Source organism: Haplochromis burtoni, unplaced genomic scaffold, assembly GCF_018398535.1.
Source record: "Haplochromis burtoni strain Fernald_Lab_line unplaced genomic scaffold, NCSU_Asbu1 Contig_194, whole genome shotgun sequence".
Classification (NCBI taxonomy): Eukaryota; Metazoa; Chordata; class Actinopteri; order Cichliformes; family Cichlidae; genus Haplochromis; species Haplochromis burtoni.
In genome coordinates this window covers 170,743-187,249 of record NW_024582555.1, presented here as the reverse complement: position 1 = coordinate 187,249, position 16,507 = coordinate 170,743, and the positions used below count along the sequence as shown (strand labels likewise).

The 16,507-nt window shown below is 41.9% G+C and overlaps 1 protein-coding gene across 5 annotated transcripts in view; it reads right to left on the bottom strand.

The window, feature by feature from the left end:
- Nucleotides 1-2,097: 2,097 nt before the first annotated feature.
- Nucleotides 2,098-16,507, bottom strand: part of rab28 (RAB28, member RAS oncogene family) — a 41,964-nt gene continuing 27,554 nt past the window's right edge. Inside the window, exons 5-8 of one of the 5 annotated variants that reach the window (XM_042226060.1) lie at nt 6,792-6,895; nt 6,616-6,675; nt 4,554-4,655; nt 2,098-3,457 (exon numbers count right to left, since the gene is read on the bottom strand). In XM_042226060.1, coding sequence (XP_042081994.1) covers nt 4,560-4,655; nt 6,616-6,675; nt 6,792-6,895 — 260 coding nt within the window. In that variant the 3' untranslated portion in view covers nt 2,098-3,457; nt 4,554-4,559. Of the gene's footprint in view, nt 3,458-4,553; nt 4,656-6,615; nt 6,694-6,791; nt 6,896-16,507 lie in introns of all 5 variants that reach the window. The other 4 variants (XM_005935178.3, XM_042226061.1, XM_005935179.3 and 1 more) reach the window with 4 other exon arrangements.

Below are 16,507 nucleotides of genomic sequence, written 5' to 3'. Positions count from 1 at the left end.
CCAGGGCGTGTTCCTGTTGGTTTCTGTTAGCAGAATGAGGTGAAAAATTGCAGCGACACCAAGGTCCAAATGTGGTAGCAAGCTAACAAAGCCTGAGTAATGAGAATGTCTGCGCACATTCAGGCAGCTCATTCTGTGGTAACAATATTCCCCTCAAACTCACATCATTTGCTAAATCAGGGTTTCTGCAGGGTAAAGCTAATTACGTTTTAATACCACACATCATGCAGTAATTTCACAGTAATATAGGCCAAAGTACAAATGATGAAAACAACTATTATGATTATATCACATTTTTAGTGGAAGACACAGTAAACATTGGGCTTATTTCTAGCTCCACATTTTCATTCTTGGACTCCACTAGAGTTGCTTTAGCATCATGGTGTTGAAATTATCCTAATTTATCTTATACTGGGTTTCAGTTCATTCTCGTAATCTATACTCTGTTGGAAACAGCCTTTGCCTTTAGAATCAGCCTTTCTTTAACCCAAGGTTTGAATCACAGGTGGGTGGGGCTTATGTGCTCACGAAGCTATGTGTCTAAATTGATAATAGGGATGAGATTAAGGATTAAGAATTATATAAAGTGTAGATTTTCCACAGAAGTATAACTCTCACATTAGTTTTAAGTTCACAGGAATTATTTGTACATATGCAAACATTATTGGGATGTAAAAAAAAAAATTAAAAATTACACTTTCCCACTAATAATGGATTGGATTAATATAGCGCTTACAATGCCACTATTCATTCACTCTCACATTCTCACACTGGTGGAGGCAGCTACAGGTGTAGCCACAGCTGCCCTGGGGCAGACTGACAGAAGCGAGGCTGTCATATCGCGCCATCGGCCCCACTACGAACCATCAAGTGTCCTGCTCCAATTTTTAACTCCACGCTCAGTCCAAATCCCACTCTTTATTCAAGACATTGGCTGCTTTTTAACTTAATATCAGTTCAGTCTTTGTACCTGACCACTCAGAGCAATGCTTTTTAAAAGCATAAAACTGTAACTAAAGACATGAATCAGTGGTGTGTCTACACATAACAGACGACTTACTAAAGAAGCAATTTTAAATTGTATCCTTGGACAATTTGTTTACTAGCAATCTGTTGGAAATTAGCAGAAACTATGAAAAATATAACAGCTTGACAGGCATTAAATTGTATTCTGCCACCCTCCCAAAAAGCTATAAGTCAAAAAACTTGATCTGAAATTCATGTCCTTAGAAAAAAAGGAGAAAAAAATCTAGCAAAATCTAGGGTCCTTTGTCCCTCTGTGGGGGGAAACTCCCACTAGGTTTAAATCTGGGACTCCTCACCATTTGGACTTAGAGCTGAAGAAGCTTCTCGGATGAGAGGTGAAACGTCTTCAAGCAACTTAAAGAAGTCCAGACGCTTTTCTTTGCAAGCTCCTTTGACTAGCAAATACTTGAGAAATAATTTAAGATGTGCATCTGACCTTCAGTTGATCCATCTACTGTTCGTGAAGTGTCATCAGAACTTGTTGTAATGCAGAGGTGCCTGTCAAGAAGCTATTCTTAAGGGAGGCAAATGGGGAGAAAACACTGAGGTTTGCCAAATTACACAAGAACTGGGCTGGAAATCAGCAGTGACAGGTGGAGGCTCTGTAGAGGCTCTGTCATGGTTTGGGGGCTGCATATCAGCCGGTGATGTTGGAGATCTTGTCAAAATTGATGGAATTATGAACCAAGAAAAGTACCATCAGATGGTATCCATCATGTAATACCATCTGGCAATGGCTTCCTTTCTCAGCTTTTCTGACAATGACCCAAACAAATTTCTAGCGCACGGAAAGCGGACGTGGACAGAAAAACGCCCAATGCAACACCATCAGTCATGACTCCCCCAGAGCGCAGACCTCAGCATTATTGAAGCAGTGAGGGATCCTCTTGACATAACAGAACAAAAGGCAGCAAATCTAAAGAAGAGTCTCCTTCAGGAATAACTATTCCTGATGACTACCATAAAGAAATTTAAATAAAACTTAAATAAATGTCTGTTTCCCATTTTCCAGGCAAGACCTGCAAAGTCTTGCTGTACACACAAGATTAATTAATTAACTTCACAAATCACTTCTTTTTCCATGTAGCATTTATTTAAAAACACAAATATGTGTCACTGTATATCTAAACATTCACTTTTCACTGTACATTTTTTTCATTTCTAAAGAGTACATCTTCTTAGCATGATCAGAATTTACAGTGATGCCTTGTGATGATTTCTAATCATTGAAAGCTGCTTTGAAATGGAGCGGGGATAGCTTTTCATATACAAATACACATTTTACACATATGATGGCTGTTTAGTTGTGACCACCTAAACAAATCTGGTAGTATCTCAGACACACAAACTAAAGAACAGGTTGTTGTGCATCAAACTCATTCTCCAATTCAAACCGCTGTTCTATCTAATCTAATCTAATCTAATCAAACGTAGCTGATGCTCAGAACCTCTTCAGTCATATTCATCTAATGTCATTAACACTTTACCAAAGGAGCATCTAACAAAATTACATGAACTCTAATCATAAATATAAAACTACATTTTCGAAATGGATAATATAATCTACAAGGAACACCTGAAGAAGAGACGCTGTTTAAACAGATGGAAATCATTTGTATGTTTGTTTTGTGGAAAATGTAAATCCTAATTTACGACTAAAATTTAAATATGTCTATGCAAAAATAACACAACATACGGTAGTTCACATCACATTACTGCTAGTGGAGGCCCTTACTTGGCAAAAAGAAAGCAGAGATTCATTTCACTCCACTCGCTAAAACATTTTCTACACCTACTTCCCCTCTCTTCAACTGATGAGCACCACAGGCATAAAAAAAAATCAGAAAATCACATTTGCTTTCATCTTCCCGTTTATGTCCCGTGAACATCCACCCTGCAGTCGTAGTTACAGCCACAGATTAAACAGGGGTTACTGTTTAAACAAACGTCTCTAACAGCAATGGTAGAAGAAAATATGCTCATGTATAAAAATATTCTCAACTAGCAGACTGAAAAACCAGCTTTGTACTAACATAGAGCTAGTAATCGATGTAAGAGTCATTTTTAAATATAAATCTAAGATGAAATGAAAGAATAGCTGCGTGTAAACTTGAAAAAAAGAAAAGTGAGGTCCCGTATCCTTTTTGGTGAACCACCAATGAAATTATTCGTGCTAAATATCTGAACTACAGACCAAGGCATCGAAACCGCACGGTCTGTTCTCCTCACCCACAAAGAGAAACACTTTTCATCCAGTCATCAAAAAAATCTGGAAAGAGTAACACTGTAAACAAGCTTTGTGTGTGTTTATGTGTGTGTCTGTGTGTTTCGGAGGGGATCACTGCACCACACACATGGAGCTGCGAGGGGGGTTGACTGTCCTGGCTACAGTGTCCTGACTGTAGTTCACAATGTCCGCCTTCACCACGCGCTGAAAAAGATGGAAAGGTGTCTTTTTAGTTTGAAAGCTGCAACAAGAATTCCTTTGAAATACCAGAAACCTCCAGTTAGGCCACAGATTAAATTAAGCCTCGCCTATTAAAGAGTTAAACTGCTGAAAAGTGCGATAAACGACACTGTGAATGAGATCTTGAGAAACAGAAGTGTTTGCTTTCATGCAGCTTTGAATGAAAAGACTGATACGACTCTTACGTCTTGACTATAAATTCAAAGCCACAGCCAGCAGCAGACTAGCTTAATTTAGCCCAAAAACCATTATCAGGAGAAACATCTAATTTTAAAAACTCTGTATGTCCGTCTAAGCCATAGGTGTCAAATTCTGGCCCGTGGGCCAAATTTGGCCCGCAGCCTAATTACACTTGGCCCGCGAAGCCATACCAAATTACTATCAGAGCTGGCCTACTGGTATTATACAGCTAAAATTTATATTGTTTAGTATTAAGCTTTGCTTGTTCCATATTCAGTTTTTCAGCAAAACGTGTTTGAGTCCATAAGAAAAGATTCATTCTTAAATCTGGAGGAATAAATATATTTCAATAAATATTAACGTTAGCCCGCGACTTGGTTCCAGTTTTGAATTTTGGCCCAATGTGTATCTGAGTTTGCCACCCCTGGTCTAAGCGGTCCCATTACTGGCCGCAGGGTCATGCACAGACATAAGTTGTAAGGACGTTCTCATCTAGATGGCTGACTGAGATATCTCCCAAATTGTTTCTTTAACATTTCTTGACATGGGCTCAAAGTCCATGCTATGACTGAAGACATTGGTCAAAATGTTTGTGCACCCACGCCCTGAATCTGACAGGAAGCAGATGAAGGTCAGAATGGAGTCATATCTGTTTCATGGTTTTGAGGTTTTTCTCATTACATCACACACGGACAAAAACACACATAGCTTAGAATCCCAAAGTGGACTAAAAAAATAACACTACTACAGAGGACATGTCTTTTTATTTGATTCACTACTTTGTAAATTTAAACTCTGAACCAAAACATAACCTCTATTACTAATAGTTGCTACAACTACAAATCTACGGGGATATATCTGTGTAACTGTAGAGACATACTTCCGGCTACTGAATCAAACATATTTTGCTTTGCTGGGCGTTCTCTTGACTAATTGGACCTTCATCCTGTGGGTAGTCCACCAGCTCAGCCTTCACAATCCTCTGAGCAGGTTCAGTGTATCGAGCAGTAGATGAGTGGAAGACAGGAAAAAGAATAGAAAAACAAAACAAAACAGAAAAACAGACAGTTACAAAATCATGAGAGAGCACACGTATGATGAGAGTTAAAAGCGGCATTGAGCAAAGTAATGAGTGAATGAGAAAGAATAAATCAGGGAGTGCTAGAGATGAGGAAGAAAAGGAGTGTAGACAGCACACAGAGCTAAGCCAGTTTTCTAATTAAACGCATGCTAAAACACACAAAGGAAAAAACCTTAGAACACTGAAAATCTAGTCTTTCATTATTGAGATCGATGCCATGTCAGTCCACTTCATCCTAGTTTATGTCTGATGAGACATTTTAAATTGCTGGTTTGTCCAAACCCTAAAAATAATTCATTTATTCAATAGAAAAGGGCAATAGCGCAAAAGGCAGCTGGACCCTATGGTGATTAACCACCTTCGAGGAGCCCACATGGCTGAATACCAGGCCCTGGTTGGCTGCCTGATTAACGAGCTGCTGAAACCTGGTGTTGGAGTCGGTGAGTGATCCGTAACTTCGCTATCTGATCTTACAGACAGAGGACCATGACGGAGAAGCCTGCCAGGCAGATATAATACTGTCGGGGGTTGTGACCCTCGTGTTCAGCTCTCTAAACCTGACAGCTGATAATGACACGTTGCTCGCCCATGGCTACACCCAGAGGCATGACCTGCTGAAAGCCTTCTCTCTGCACCAATTTCCATTTACAACACTGGTCTTTATGAAAATTTATGAACTGTTTCTTGCATTTTGTTTTTGCTTTGACCAAGTAAAACACATTCCCCCACACCAACCTGCAGAAATCGACAAACACTTTGGACTACTGCGCTGACAAAACATCTGAAAATACCAGCTATGAGAAATTCTGAGCAAACCAACAGACTGAGAAAATAATTATTTGATTAGATTCTTAATTCTTAGATTATTCATAATCAATCAGAACCTCAGATCACAACACATACAGTATCCACTAGATATGTAAATTTCTGGAATGTACCTTTAACTCAGTGGTTTTATAGGAAGTTTAATAAATGTTAAGTAGTTTCTTTTGCTTATACAATATATGTTTTCTTCCCTGTAGAGCTGTGCTGTGTTTTGTGTTTCTGACAACTACTCATCCCTTCTTTATGAGTGGACAGTGGATCTAGCCACCCACCCAGCTTGATTAGCCTGGATTAAAGCACTTTGCTTTACTGACAGAACTATGAAGGGAGGGGGTTAAATGCAAAAGCAGATGGACAGCTACATTAGTCTGTGGTCATTTTCACTTAGTCAGAAGCGGTGTTGGCTGATTGGAGCAGAGCTTGAGAATTTGGCCACTCTTTCACCTACAAGCTCTCCCTTCTCTGGGGTCCTGACCTCTCTGTAGCCCCTCAGGCTCATCAACCACTAGCCAGCCAGTGTGGCTCCAGCCGGTCATATCACACTCAGGATTAATGCCTCTGGGGGAGGTGACCTTGTAAATCCTACAGCTGCCACTATTGGGCATCATGGACTGGCTGGCAAGCCGAGGCTCCGTTTTGTCAAAAAAAACAAAAACAGTGGGAGATAAAACTAATAAATCAGGCAGCCACTCCTAACCTTCTCACCCCAACAACTGCCTACCTTTAACCTCTGACTTCACGCATTAATGTGGTCAATGTGGGTCTATTTACAGATGGGCAGTGTCAGTGGCAGGTATACCATCACAGGAGGCAGACGTAGCAAAATCATGTTTACACAGCAAAAAGTCCTATACAGTGTGTGGTGACCTCCATTGACCTAACGCACTCCCCGTGACCTCGCTTAAGTTCAGGCATAACATTGCACATAGGTGACTGGTGAAGTACTGATGAGACTAAGAGCAAATTATCCATATACGATTAGAAGAACGTTGCACACCCAACCTTGATGCTAAACCTTGATGCTGTCACGGCTCACCTGTGACTGCTCTAGCTCTGCTTTGTTTAGTTTTACACCCAGAATCTCAGCAGCCAATCTCTGAAAACAAAGGTACACCTGGAATAAGAAATTCAGAGAAAAATAACACAAGGTGAATCCAATGAAAGCCACTTCCAATTTATTTTCTGACCTACTGAAAACTGGCTGGTACTAACCGAGTCCCCTGTCTTGGCCGATACGAACTGACTGATGAGGCCGTTCTCTTGGCAGAAGCGCTGGTGTTTATCAGACTTCACTGTCCTCATGTGCTCCAGGTCGACTGTGGACAAAACACAGCGAAGACGTGAGAAAAATTACAAGAGACAGACAGATGGATTTATGCGATGGTTACACAGCACTCTCACAGGTTTAACTGTTAAATATCAGAGCATAAACAAAAAAGATAACTGTTTACACTTGCATTAAGATAGAAGAGGTCTGCCTAGTGTATGAGGATGGCACGCATAGAGGCATGTAAAAACAAAGCGTAATTCAATTGTTATGTTGCTTTCAAAACCCAGCTGCATAGACTGATTGTCGTTAGCTTTCAATTTATGGATGGAATCATTGAGAGTGGAAATGATCTCCTTCCATTCCCAGCTGGTATTGAAGTTGGATGCGGCACATTCCTCAGCGTTAAGCCGAGTACAGTTGCACCCTGAAGCCACAAACCTGTATTTGACCCGAAACAGACAAACCAGCCCAGCTGTGGAGAAATACTTAAGAAACAATACATGAATGACCAAAGACTTGAGGCTACAATCACAGTGAGAGTGTAGACAGAGAAAGACGTTTGACTTATGAGCGCACCGGGATGTTAAGGTGGGTGCAAGGGCCCGAGATCTGGGACTGTCACCTACACAGTGATTTACTGTGAGCACACAATGACAGCACCTTCCTTTTTTTTCACTATTGTAGTGATGTCCCTGTCCATTCGACTCCTGTATAGTGATACTGGGCGCTTTGCTTCTCTCCTTCCTCACTATGGGGTCATGCTGGGGTCGATAAGGAAGGTCACCCAGGGGTCTTGTTGCTGAAAACATTATCTTGGTTCTTTATTTCTGGCTTTGTGCAGGAAGGTGGCCACGCCCGGTATCTGGTGCATGCATGTCTATGTTAGCTGGAAGAGGTCAGGCTACTGTACGGTTTTGCATTTCTCTCACCCCCCCTCGAGTTTTAGTCTTTGTGTGAGGCTTCATTGAAGTTGTCAGGATTTACCCTGTTCTCATGCCCCTTAGTGTGCATGTGTGTGTCTGTGTGTGACAGGGAAGAAGGGAGGTGTGGATAAAGCCAGAAGCAGAGAGAGAGAGGGAAATGTAAACACTGCACTAATCCTGTATTATTAATATCTGAGCCTCATGGCATATGACCTAAAAATGCTAAAGGCCAAAAGAATACATTTAGAAAGAATCATTTTAGGCTAACAGGAATATTAGCATCGTCATAAGTGACATATAAACACAAACCTTTCTGGGCAAGGGCAGACTCTTTTACAGCTACTCAATGTCCAGGGCAGACTGTCATGTCTCTCCCTGTACATAAACAGAGCTGTCTCATAGGCGTCAGCAGGTTATTAATTCCAGTCATTTACAGCCAAGGTACCCAGCATGCTACTAGAAGTAAACACTACTAATCCTTTGGATCCTGCACACTTGGGAGAGGCTATCAATCATGTGTCACAGTCAGATTAACCAACATTAACACAGTGGCTCAGAAGCTGTGGAAGACACGTTACTGTTAAGTAAAGAAAAAGGTGTGCAAATTTGGGAGGCTTCTTAATTTGGCCTGTAGGTGTGCGCGTCAAGCCAATGTGAAAACTGAAAGTGAGTAGCTGCTAAGAAAATTCAGAAAACAGCACAGAAGCATGTCTGGAAACTTCAGGTTTGCTTACATGCAAATTAAAATTTCTGACAAAGCATCAAAAGACTAATCTGTAAAGTATTAGAATTTTCATTAATGTGGAAACACAAATAAAGGCACTTCATGTCTTTTGAAGCCAAATGATTGTATCTTAAGTGCCAGAAATCTATTGTGAAGTGCCAGTTAAAGTGTACAGGCAGCAGATTTACTACTTACAACCTAATGTCTGCCTGGGCTGCTTGGGCACATTAGTATGAATGGTGTGTATGTGTAAGTTTGGTGATGGAGTTTTTATTATGAATGAATGATGAATTTTTATGAATTATTATGTCTATTTTTTATGCTTAAGGACAACAGATGGAAATTAGCCCTTGGCTATAATCTGGTATGTTTACATTCATGTAATTTTTTTTTACATTTATGTTCATTAACATGCACTGTCCTAAATAAAATAAATAAATAAACAGCATGAGCACTGCATTTTGTCTAACTATTGTAGAATTGTAGATGTTTTTATATTTTTATCTGAAAATAACTCTTTAAGACGTTTTTTCAATAACTTTTAGATATTTAGATTAATAAATGTTTAAATTTAGATATCAAATTTAGATAAAAACACATGCTGCAATTATTCCATTTTGTTTGACTAACACCAGTGAGATCAGTCACTGTAGCTCTGAAAGCAAAATGGTACGCCTTTTGGTTTTAGAATATGATTGGAGCTACTAAACAGTTTGGCTCCACCATTGTTATACTTTTTGATTTATAATTCGCTTGGTTTTTTTAAATGTTGGCCATGTTAGCACCTGTACCCTTTTATTACTCTCTACCAGGGGTGGGCAACTCCTCGAGGTCCGGTGTCCTGCAGGTTTTAGATCTCACCCTGGGAGGAGTGACGTATATACAATATCGGTAAATTGCCAATCGAATAGCAATAAAAGAAAATAATTACATGACGAGGAGACTTGTTTATACCCCACAGACGGACAGCATTTGGTGCAGAACGTCCTTTCTGTCCAGGGTGGCCATCTGTGGAACAGTCTTCCTCAACCCATTAGAGAATGCTCGTACACTCAATTTGTTTAAGGCAAAGGTTAAAAACTGGTTATGGACAAATCAAGTGTGTGATCATGTATGAGTTGTATAGTTTTAATGTTTTATTTGGGAACAGAATGGTGTGTATGTGTAAGTTTGGTGATGGAGTTTTTATTATGAATGAATGATGAATTTTTATGAATTATTATGTCTATTTTTTATGCTTAAGGACAACAGATGGAAATTAGCCCTTGGCTATAATCTGGTATGTTTACATTCATGTAATTTTTTTTTTACATTTATGTTCATTAACATGCACTGTCCTAAATAAAATAAATAAATAAATAGAGCATCTCATTATTGTGAAAATCATGTAGTTGTAGATGCTTTTAAGTTTTACTGTTCTTGACTTCTAATTCATTAACTTTGTATTTATTTTAAAATTTTATCTTAGATACTGAAAACACATGCTGCAATTATTCCATTTTGTTTGACTAACACCAGTGAGATCAGTCACTGTAGCTCTGAAAGCAAAATGGTACGCCTTTTGGTTTTAGAATATGATTGGAGCTACTAAACAGTTTGGCTCCACCATTGTTATACTTTTTGATTTATAATTCGCTTGGTTTTTTTAAATGTTGGCCATGTTAGCACCTGTACCCTTTTATTACTCTCTACCAGGGGTGGGCAACTCCTCGAGGTCCGGTGTCCTGCAGGTTTTAGATCTCACCCTGGGTCAACACACCTGAATCACATGATTAGTTCGTTACCAGGCCTCTGGAGAACTTCAGGACATGTTGAGGAGCTAATTTAGCCTTTTTTTTTCTTTTTTTTTTGTCTCCCATTTGGATCTTTAGCCATCAGAATTGTTGTCTTGAGGCCAAGAAAGATGCCAAGCGGATTTATTTTACCAAGTGGATCATCATGGCCTTGCCATATTGGTCCATTTGATTGACCTTTATTATAATTATGAATTTATTTTATTTTCGGTTGCTACAAACGGGACAGACATGACTGGGGGATAGGACAGGGAGAAAGAATGAAAGAAAGAGAGGGAGAGAAAGAAAACCAAAGGGGAGAAGAGACGGTGAGAAGGGGGGGGAAGAAAAAAAAAAAACACCTGGATCACCTGTATGGAGAAAAAAAACAGAAGAGAAAGCAAACAACAAAGAGCAACATAATAAAAAAAACAGCACCATCACAATAAACTAGCTAGCAGTAGATACTAAATAATAAACGATATTGTGCAGCACGCAAGATAGACAGCGCACAATGTGCTTTGAGGCAGCAGCCAAGAAAGCTGTAGTCCGCGTCTGTGAACACCCGTGTGTACACCTGTGTGCATACCTGTGTGGATCAGCATGCTTGTATTCCAAAGGTTTCTCCATGTAACGATCTGCTAGGGAGTGTGGGGAGCCATAGCCCCGTCCACCAGGGTATGAAGCAGGTATGGAGGAGATCCAGGCCCCAGATATCCAGAGGCCCCAGAGTACAAGGACCCGAGGAGGACCACCAAAGGGGGGGAACCGTGCCACCCTCCTGGGAAGAGCTGAGTAGAGCCCCAAAGGAGAGGTCACCCCGCAGCTACGGAGCAGAGGCCAGAGGGGGTTGCAGTGGCGTGCCCGCGGGCTCTGCCGGCAGCCAGCTGTGCCAGAGAGGACCGAGCTTCAGGCCCAGAGGCCAGAGGCCTGAGGGCATCCCACCCCCCGGAAGGAGCCCAGCCGGGCCACAGGCGCCCGGCCCCGCCAATCGGCCACCAGGAGTGAGCCGGTACATACATGAGCGCCCAGCCCCAGACGACAAGGACCACCAACACACCAACGTCTGAGGGCATCAGCCACCGGCAGGGAGTGTGGTGAGGGGAGATAGGCCTCCGTACTTTAGAGGGCCTGAGATGTACCCAGAGAGGTTGAGTCTAAGACCCAACCTGACATATAGACACAGACGAACAGGCACACGCGGACACAAACGTGCATTCCCACCCCATATGCACAACCAAATACTCGGCACTCACCCAACGTGTAGACAGACACAAATAGACACTGCACAGACAGTCGCACTCCCCAAACATACTCTATATCCCAGGTCCAGGTACCCCCGCCCTCAGAGGGGCAAGCCGCACCTAGACCCAGGAGATGTAACCCTTCTCTCTGGGGTGGAGGCAAGCGGACCACCTCCTTATCTGCAGTAGCAGGGAGGCCCCGCATCCCAGACCCCAGTCTGACGGCCAGCACCTCCTCCCAGCCCCCCAGCCCTGACGGCTAACAGAACCGGGGTGAGTGAAGACCTCAAACCTCCCTACGCCCGCTCATATGTAGTGTTGCTGTGTGCTGTTCTAAAGTGCATTTAAAACTCAGGAGAGCATGGTACTAGCTTCCTCTCAGAGAGCAGCACGGCTCTTCCCGAAAACCCTTAGTGTCTAAATGCATTTAAAATTGAGGGTAGGGCACCAGCGCCAGAGGTGGGTTGGAGTACACCGACCATCCTCTGGATGCTGTAAAACGTGCCCACCCCCAAGGCCCTATATGTATGTGTTATGTGAGAGTGTGAGTAATGTGGATGTCTAGGTTGCAGAATAAAATTGAGGCACAGGCGGCCAGAAGGGGACAGAGGGGGAGTGCCTCCCCTGCACCCTGGTGACATACCTGCACCCCAAGCCCTGCGTGTGTGGGTGGGTGTGGTAGAGCGGGAATAGGGAGGCAGCTGAGGATGGGGAGGGAAGAAAGGGAGGGGCAAGCGGCCCCTCCCTGGGGCCAGCTCCCCCGCTGACCCCAGTAGGCACCCCCACACTCTGGAACCCACCAGGGCAAGGGGGCCCAGGCCCATCCGGTCCGGGGCAGCCCACCCGACTCCACCCCAGAGAAAACTGCACCCACCCCATCATCCAATCATCTCCCAAACTACACAAGACAATAGACACCCAGGTTGAGTTCATTCTCCACCTCTCCTATATCTCTCCCCCCACCTGCAGAGTGAGCTCCTGTAGTGAGGAGACCACCTGCAAAGATATAACAACCTCCCCACCAGTTAGAGAGCCCCCTAGTAGGGCCGATGCACCAGAGGTCCCCTGCACTGGGGCTGAGCCCCCCTGCACCCACCCGCCCACTGCTCCGGCGACACAACAGCCAGGACCCAAGCCCCCAAGGCCCGGCCAGCACCCCAGACCGGGGGGCGGAGCACCCCCAGACCCCCAAGCCTCCACGCCCGTCCCGGACCCTCCCAGGGGCAGCCAGGCTACCAGGCCAGTAACCAACGTCCGCCAGCACAGACCCTCCCCCATCTCCGCTGTACGCAGCCACAAGGAAAACACCATCCAAGAGCCCCAGAGCTCCTAACCAGGTCATGGCCACATCCCCCAGGTTAGTCCCTCTAGGGAAACGTCCCTAGGGACTCCCCAGACGCCCTAAGGCCGTCCCTACCCCCATATCAACCACAATAGCGAAGGCAGGACCAAACCATGACCCCCCACCCCCACTAGGTGATGAAGCCGATCAAAGGAGCCCAAAGGGATTGATCAAATGTGATGGCAGATGTTGTATCAAGACTAATGTGATCTATTAGATGGTTTCTATATTGGTTAGAATTAAGATTATTTTTATTTTTCCAGTTAATGAGGACCATTTTCTTGGCAATGCATAGGGCCGTAAAAACAACGTGGGCTGTGTTTATTTCTGCAGTGACCTCATCCAAGTTGCCCAGCAAGCATACTAAAGGGGAGGCTGGAATGTTACATTTCAGACACTTTGATAAGTCTTCACATATCTCACGCCAAAATTTCTGAACTGGTGGACAGAACCAAAGAGCGTGGATGTAATTGTCCGGTGTATTTGCTGTGCAGTGTGAGCAGTTGTTGGAAGGCGTATAGCCCATCTTGAACATCCTATGACCAGTATAGTGCACTCTGTGTAATATTTTGTATTGTATTAATTGCAAACTGGGATTTCTGATCCATTGAAAGGTTTTTAAGCATATCTGAGACCAAAGGTTTGGGTCTAAGTTGATTGATAAATCTGCTTCCCATTTTGCAATAGGAAGGGATATTGATTCATCTATTTTAGAAAGTGTTCTGTATATTTTAGACAATAATTTGGGGGGTTTTAGACTAAAAAATTGTACCACACTTGGTGGTGTTTGTAATTCAGCTTCACTGGGATTAAATTTCTTTTTTACTATGGATTTAATTTGTTGATATTCCAAAAATCGTTTCTTGTTGATCCCATATTGTGTAACTAGTCTGTCAAACGAAATAAAGTCTGTTCCTTCCCACATATGTTCCAAGTATTTAATTCCTTTGCAACTCCAATCTGGAAAGTTTATCATATTATTGTTTTGTAATATGTCCGGATTGTTCCAGATAGGTGTACGTTTGCATGGGATTAATGAAGACTCTGTCATTTTTAGAAACTCCCACCATGCTGTCAGAGAAGAGCTAATATTGATGCTTTTAAAGCATTCATGTCGTTTGATGTTTGAGCTGATAAATGGTAGGTCTGAAATTTCTAGGTTATTACATAGTGCCTGTTCTACATCTATCCAAGGTTCATCTAAGAGGGTGTGTTTAAACCATCTAGAGATGAACTGAAGCCTGTTGGCTAAAAAATAGTGATTAAAGTTAGGCAGATCTAATCCTCCTTTATCCTTGGTCCTTTGTAGTGTTTTTAAGCTGATACGTGGGGGTTTATCTTTCCAAAGGAATTTAGAAATATACGAGTCTAGAGATCTGAACCAATCTTGTGATGGCTTATTTGGGATCATTGAAAATAAATAGTTTATTTTTGGCAAGACCATCATTTTTATAGCGGCGACCCTTCCCATGAGTGATATGGGTAAAGATTTCCATCTAGCCAGGTCGCCTTCTACTGTCTTTAAAAGTGGGATGTGGTTTAATTTAGTTAATTCTGAAAGTTTAGGAGAGACATTAATACCTAAATATTTTATATTTCCACATTGCAGTGGGGAAGGAGAAGAATTATGGAGAAGAACTGTTGATTTGACCAGTTAATTGAATAATCTGAGACACTTGAGAAGAATTTATCAATGCAATTACCCCAGAGATATTGGTTTGTGAGATTTTGGAGAAAAGTAACACATCATCTGCATAAAGGCTGATTTTATGTTCTACAGTTCTTAGCATTTTATGCCCTTAATTCTGACATCTGTCTAATTGCTGCTGCTAGTGGCTTCAATAAAAATTGCAAACAGTGAAGGGGAGAGTGGGCATCCCTGTCCTGGTGCCCCTCAGAAGAGAGAAGCTGGAGGATGTTGGTCATTTGTTCTAACACAAGCTGTTGGGGAGTTATATAATATTTTTAACCAGTTTATGAAAGAGGTCCAAAACCAAATTTGTGTAAAGTTGCGAATAAAAATTTCCAGTTAACTCTGTCAAATGCTTTTTCTGCATCTAGAGATAATATTATGGTTTCGATGTTTTTATTGTATGAGTAGTCTATTAAATTAAGTAATCTACGAGTGTTTGTTGAGGAGTGCCTACCTTTTATGAAACCAGTTTGGTCAGGATGAATTAAGAGGGGGGTTATTTTCTCTAATCTCTTTGAGAGAGCTTTGCAGATTATTTTAAGGTCTACATTAAAAGAGGATATTGGACGATAGCTTGAAGGAAATACAGGGTCTTTGCCTGGTTTTAGTAAGAGACTGATATTTGCAGAGTTCATATTTGGTGGTAGTCTACCATTTTCTTTGATTTCCTGCAACATCCTGTGAAAAACTGGTGCCAGAATTGTCCAGAATTCTTTGTAAAAATCTGTTGGAAAACCGTCTGGACCTGGAGCCTTATTATTGGGCATACTTATCAGAGCTTCCTGGAGTTCACCTGGCGTCAGTGGCGAATCCAGTGCCATTGCTTGGGTGTCTAATAATTTTGGAAGAGTTATGTTGTCGAGAAATTGATCAATTTCGTTTTTAGATGGGTTTATTTGTGGTGTATATAAAGTTTCATAGAAATCCCTAAAAAATTTTGTTTATTTTTTTAGGATCATATATTGTATTCCCAGATAAATCTTTAACAGCACATATAGTTGTTTTTTCTTTATTGATTTTTAACTGGTTAGCAAGAAATTGTCCGGATTTGTTACCGTGTTCATAATTTTGCAGGCGAAGTCTTTGTACTAAGAATTTAGTCTTTTTATTAATAATTTCATTTAATTCTAGTTTTGTCTTGCGTATTTTGTTTAATATTTCTTGATCTTGGTGTGACACATAGGCTTTTTCTAAGGATTTGATGTTTTTCTCTAGTTCCTGAATTTTTTTGTTTTCTTCTTTCTTCTTATGTGATGAGAAAGAGATTATTTTACCTCTCATCACGGCTTTCCCTGCTTCCCAGAGGACAGATGCTGATGTTCCAGGAATGTCATTAAAGCCTAAATATAGAGTCCATTCTTTTTTAAAGTATTTGATAAACTCTTCGTCTTTGAGCAGTGATGTATTAAATCTCCAGTTTTTTCTTGGTGTAGTATTATTCATCTGTATTAGTGTTAAAGATACAGGAGCATGATCGCTGACAGCTATAGGATGAATCTCAGTGTCTGTAATGTTACTCAGCAGTGAGCTGCTGACCAGAAAATAATCCAGACGAGAGTAGGAGTGATGGACATGTGAGAAGAAAGAATATTCCTTACTGTTGGGGTGAAGGGAGCGCCATGCATCGCAAAGACCAAAGTCGCTCATATACTGTTTGATTATATTTGTGGACTGCCAGTTACGCTGAGTTCCTGCTGTATTGAGCCTATCCATTTCTTCATTTAGTCCCAGGTTGAGGTCTCCCCCAAGAACAATTGTGCATTTAGCCATTTAAATCAGCTGTGATAGATCAAGGACACATCTAAAACCTGCGGGACACCCACTCTCGAGGCCTGGAGTTGGCCACCCCTGCTATGGAATATGTATAGATTGTGGTTCGACATCACCATGCTGAAATAAGCAACACCTTCCCTGGATTCTGGTAGAATACAAAGCTCCTCAGTATAATCACTCTTGGGGG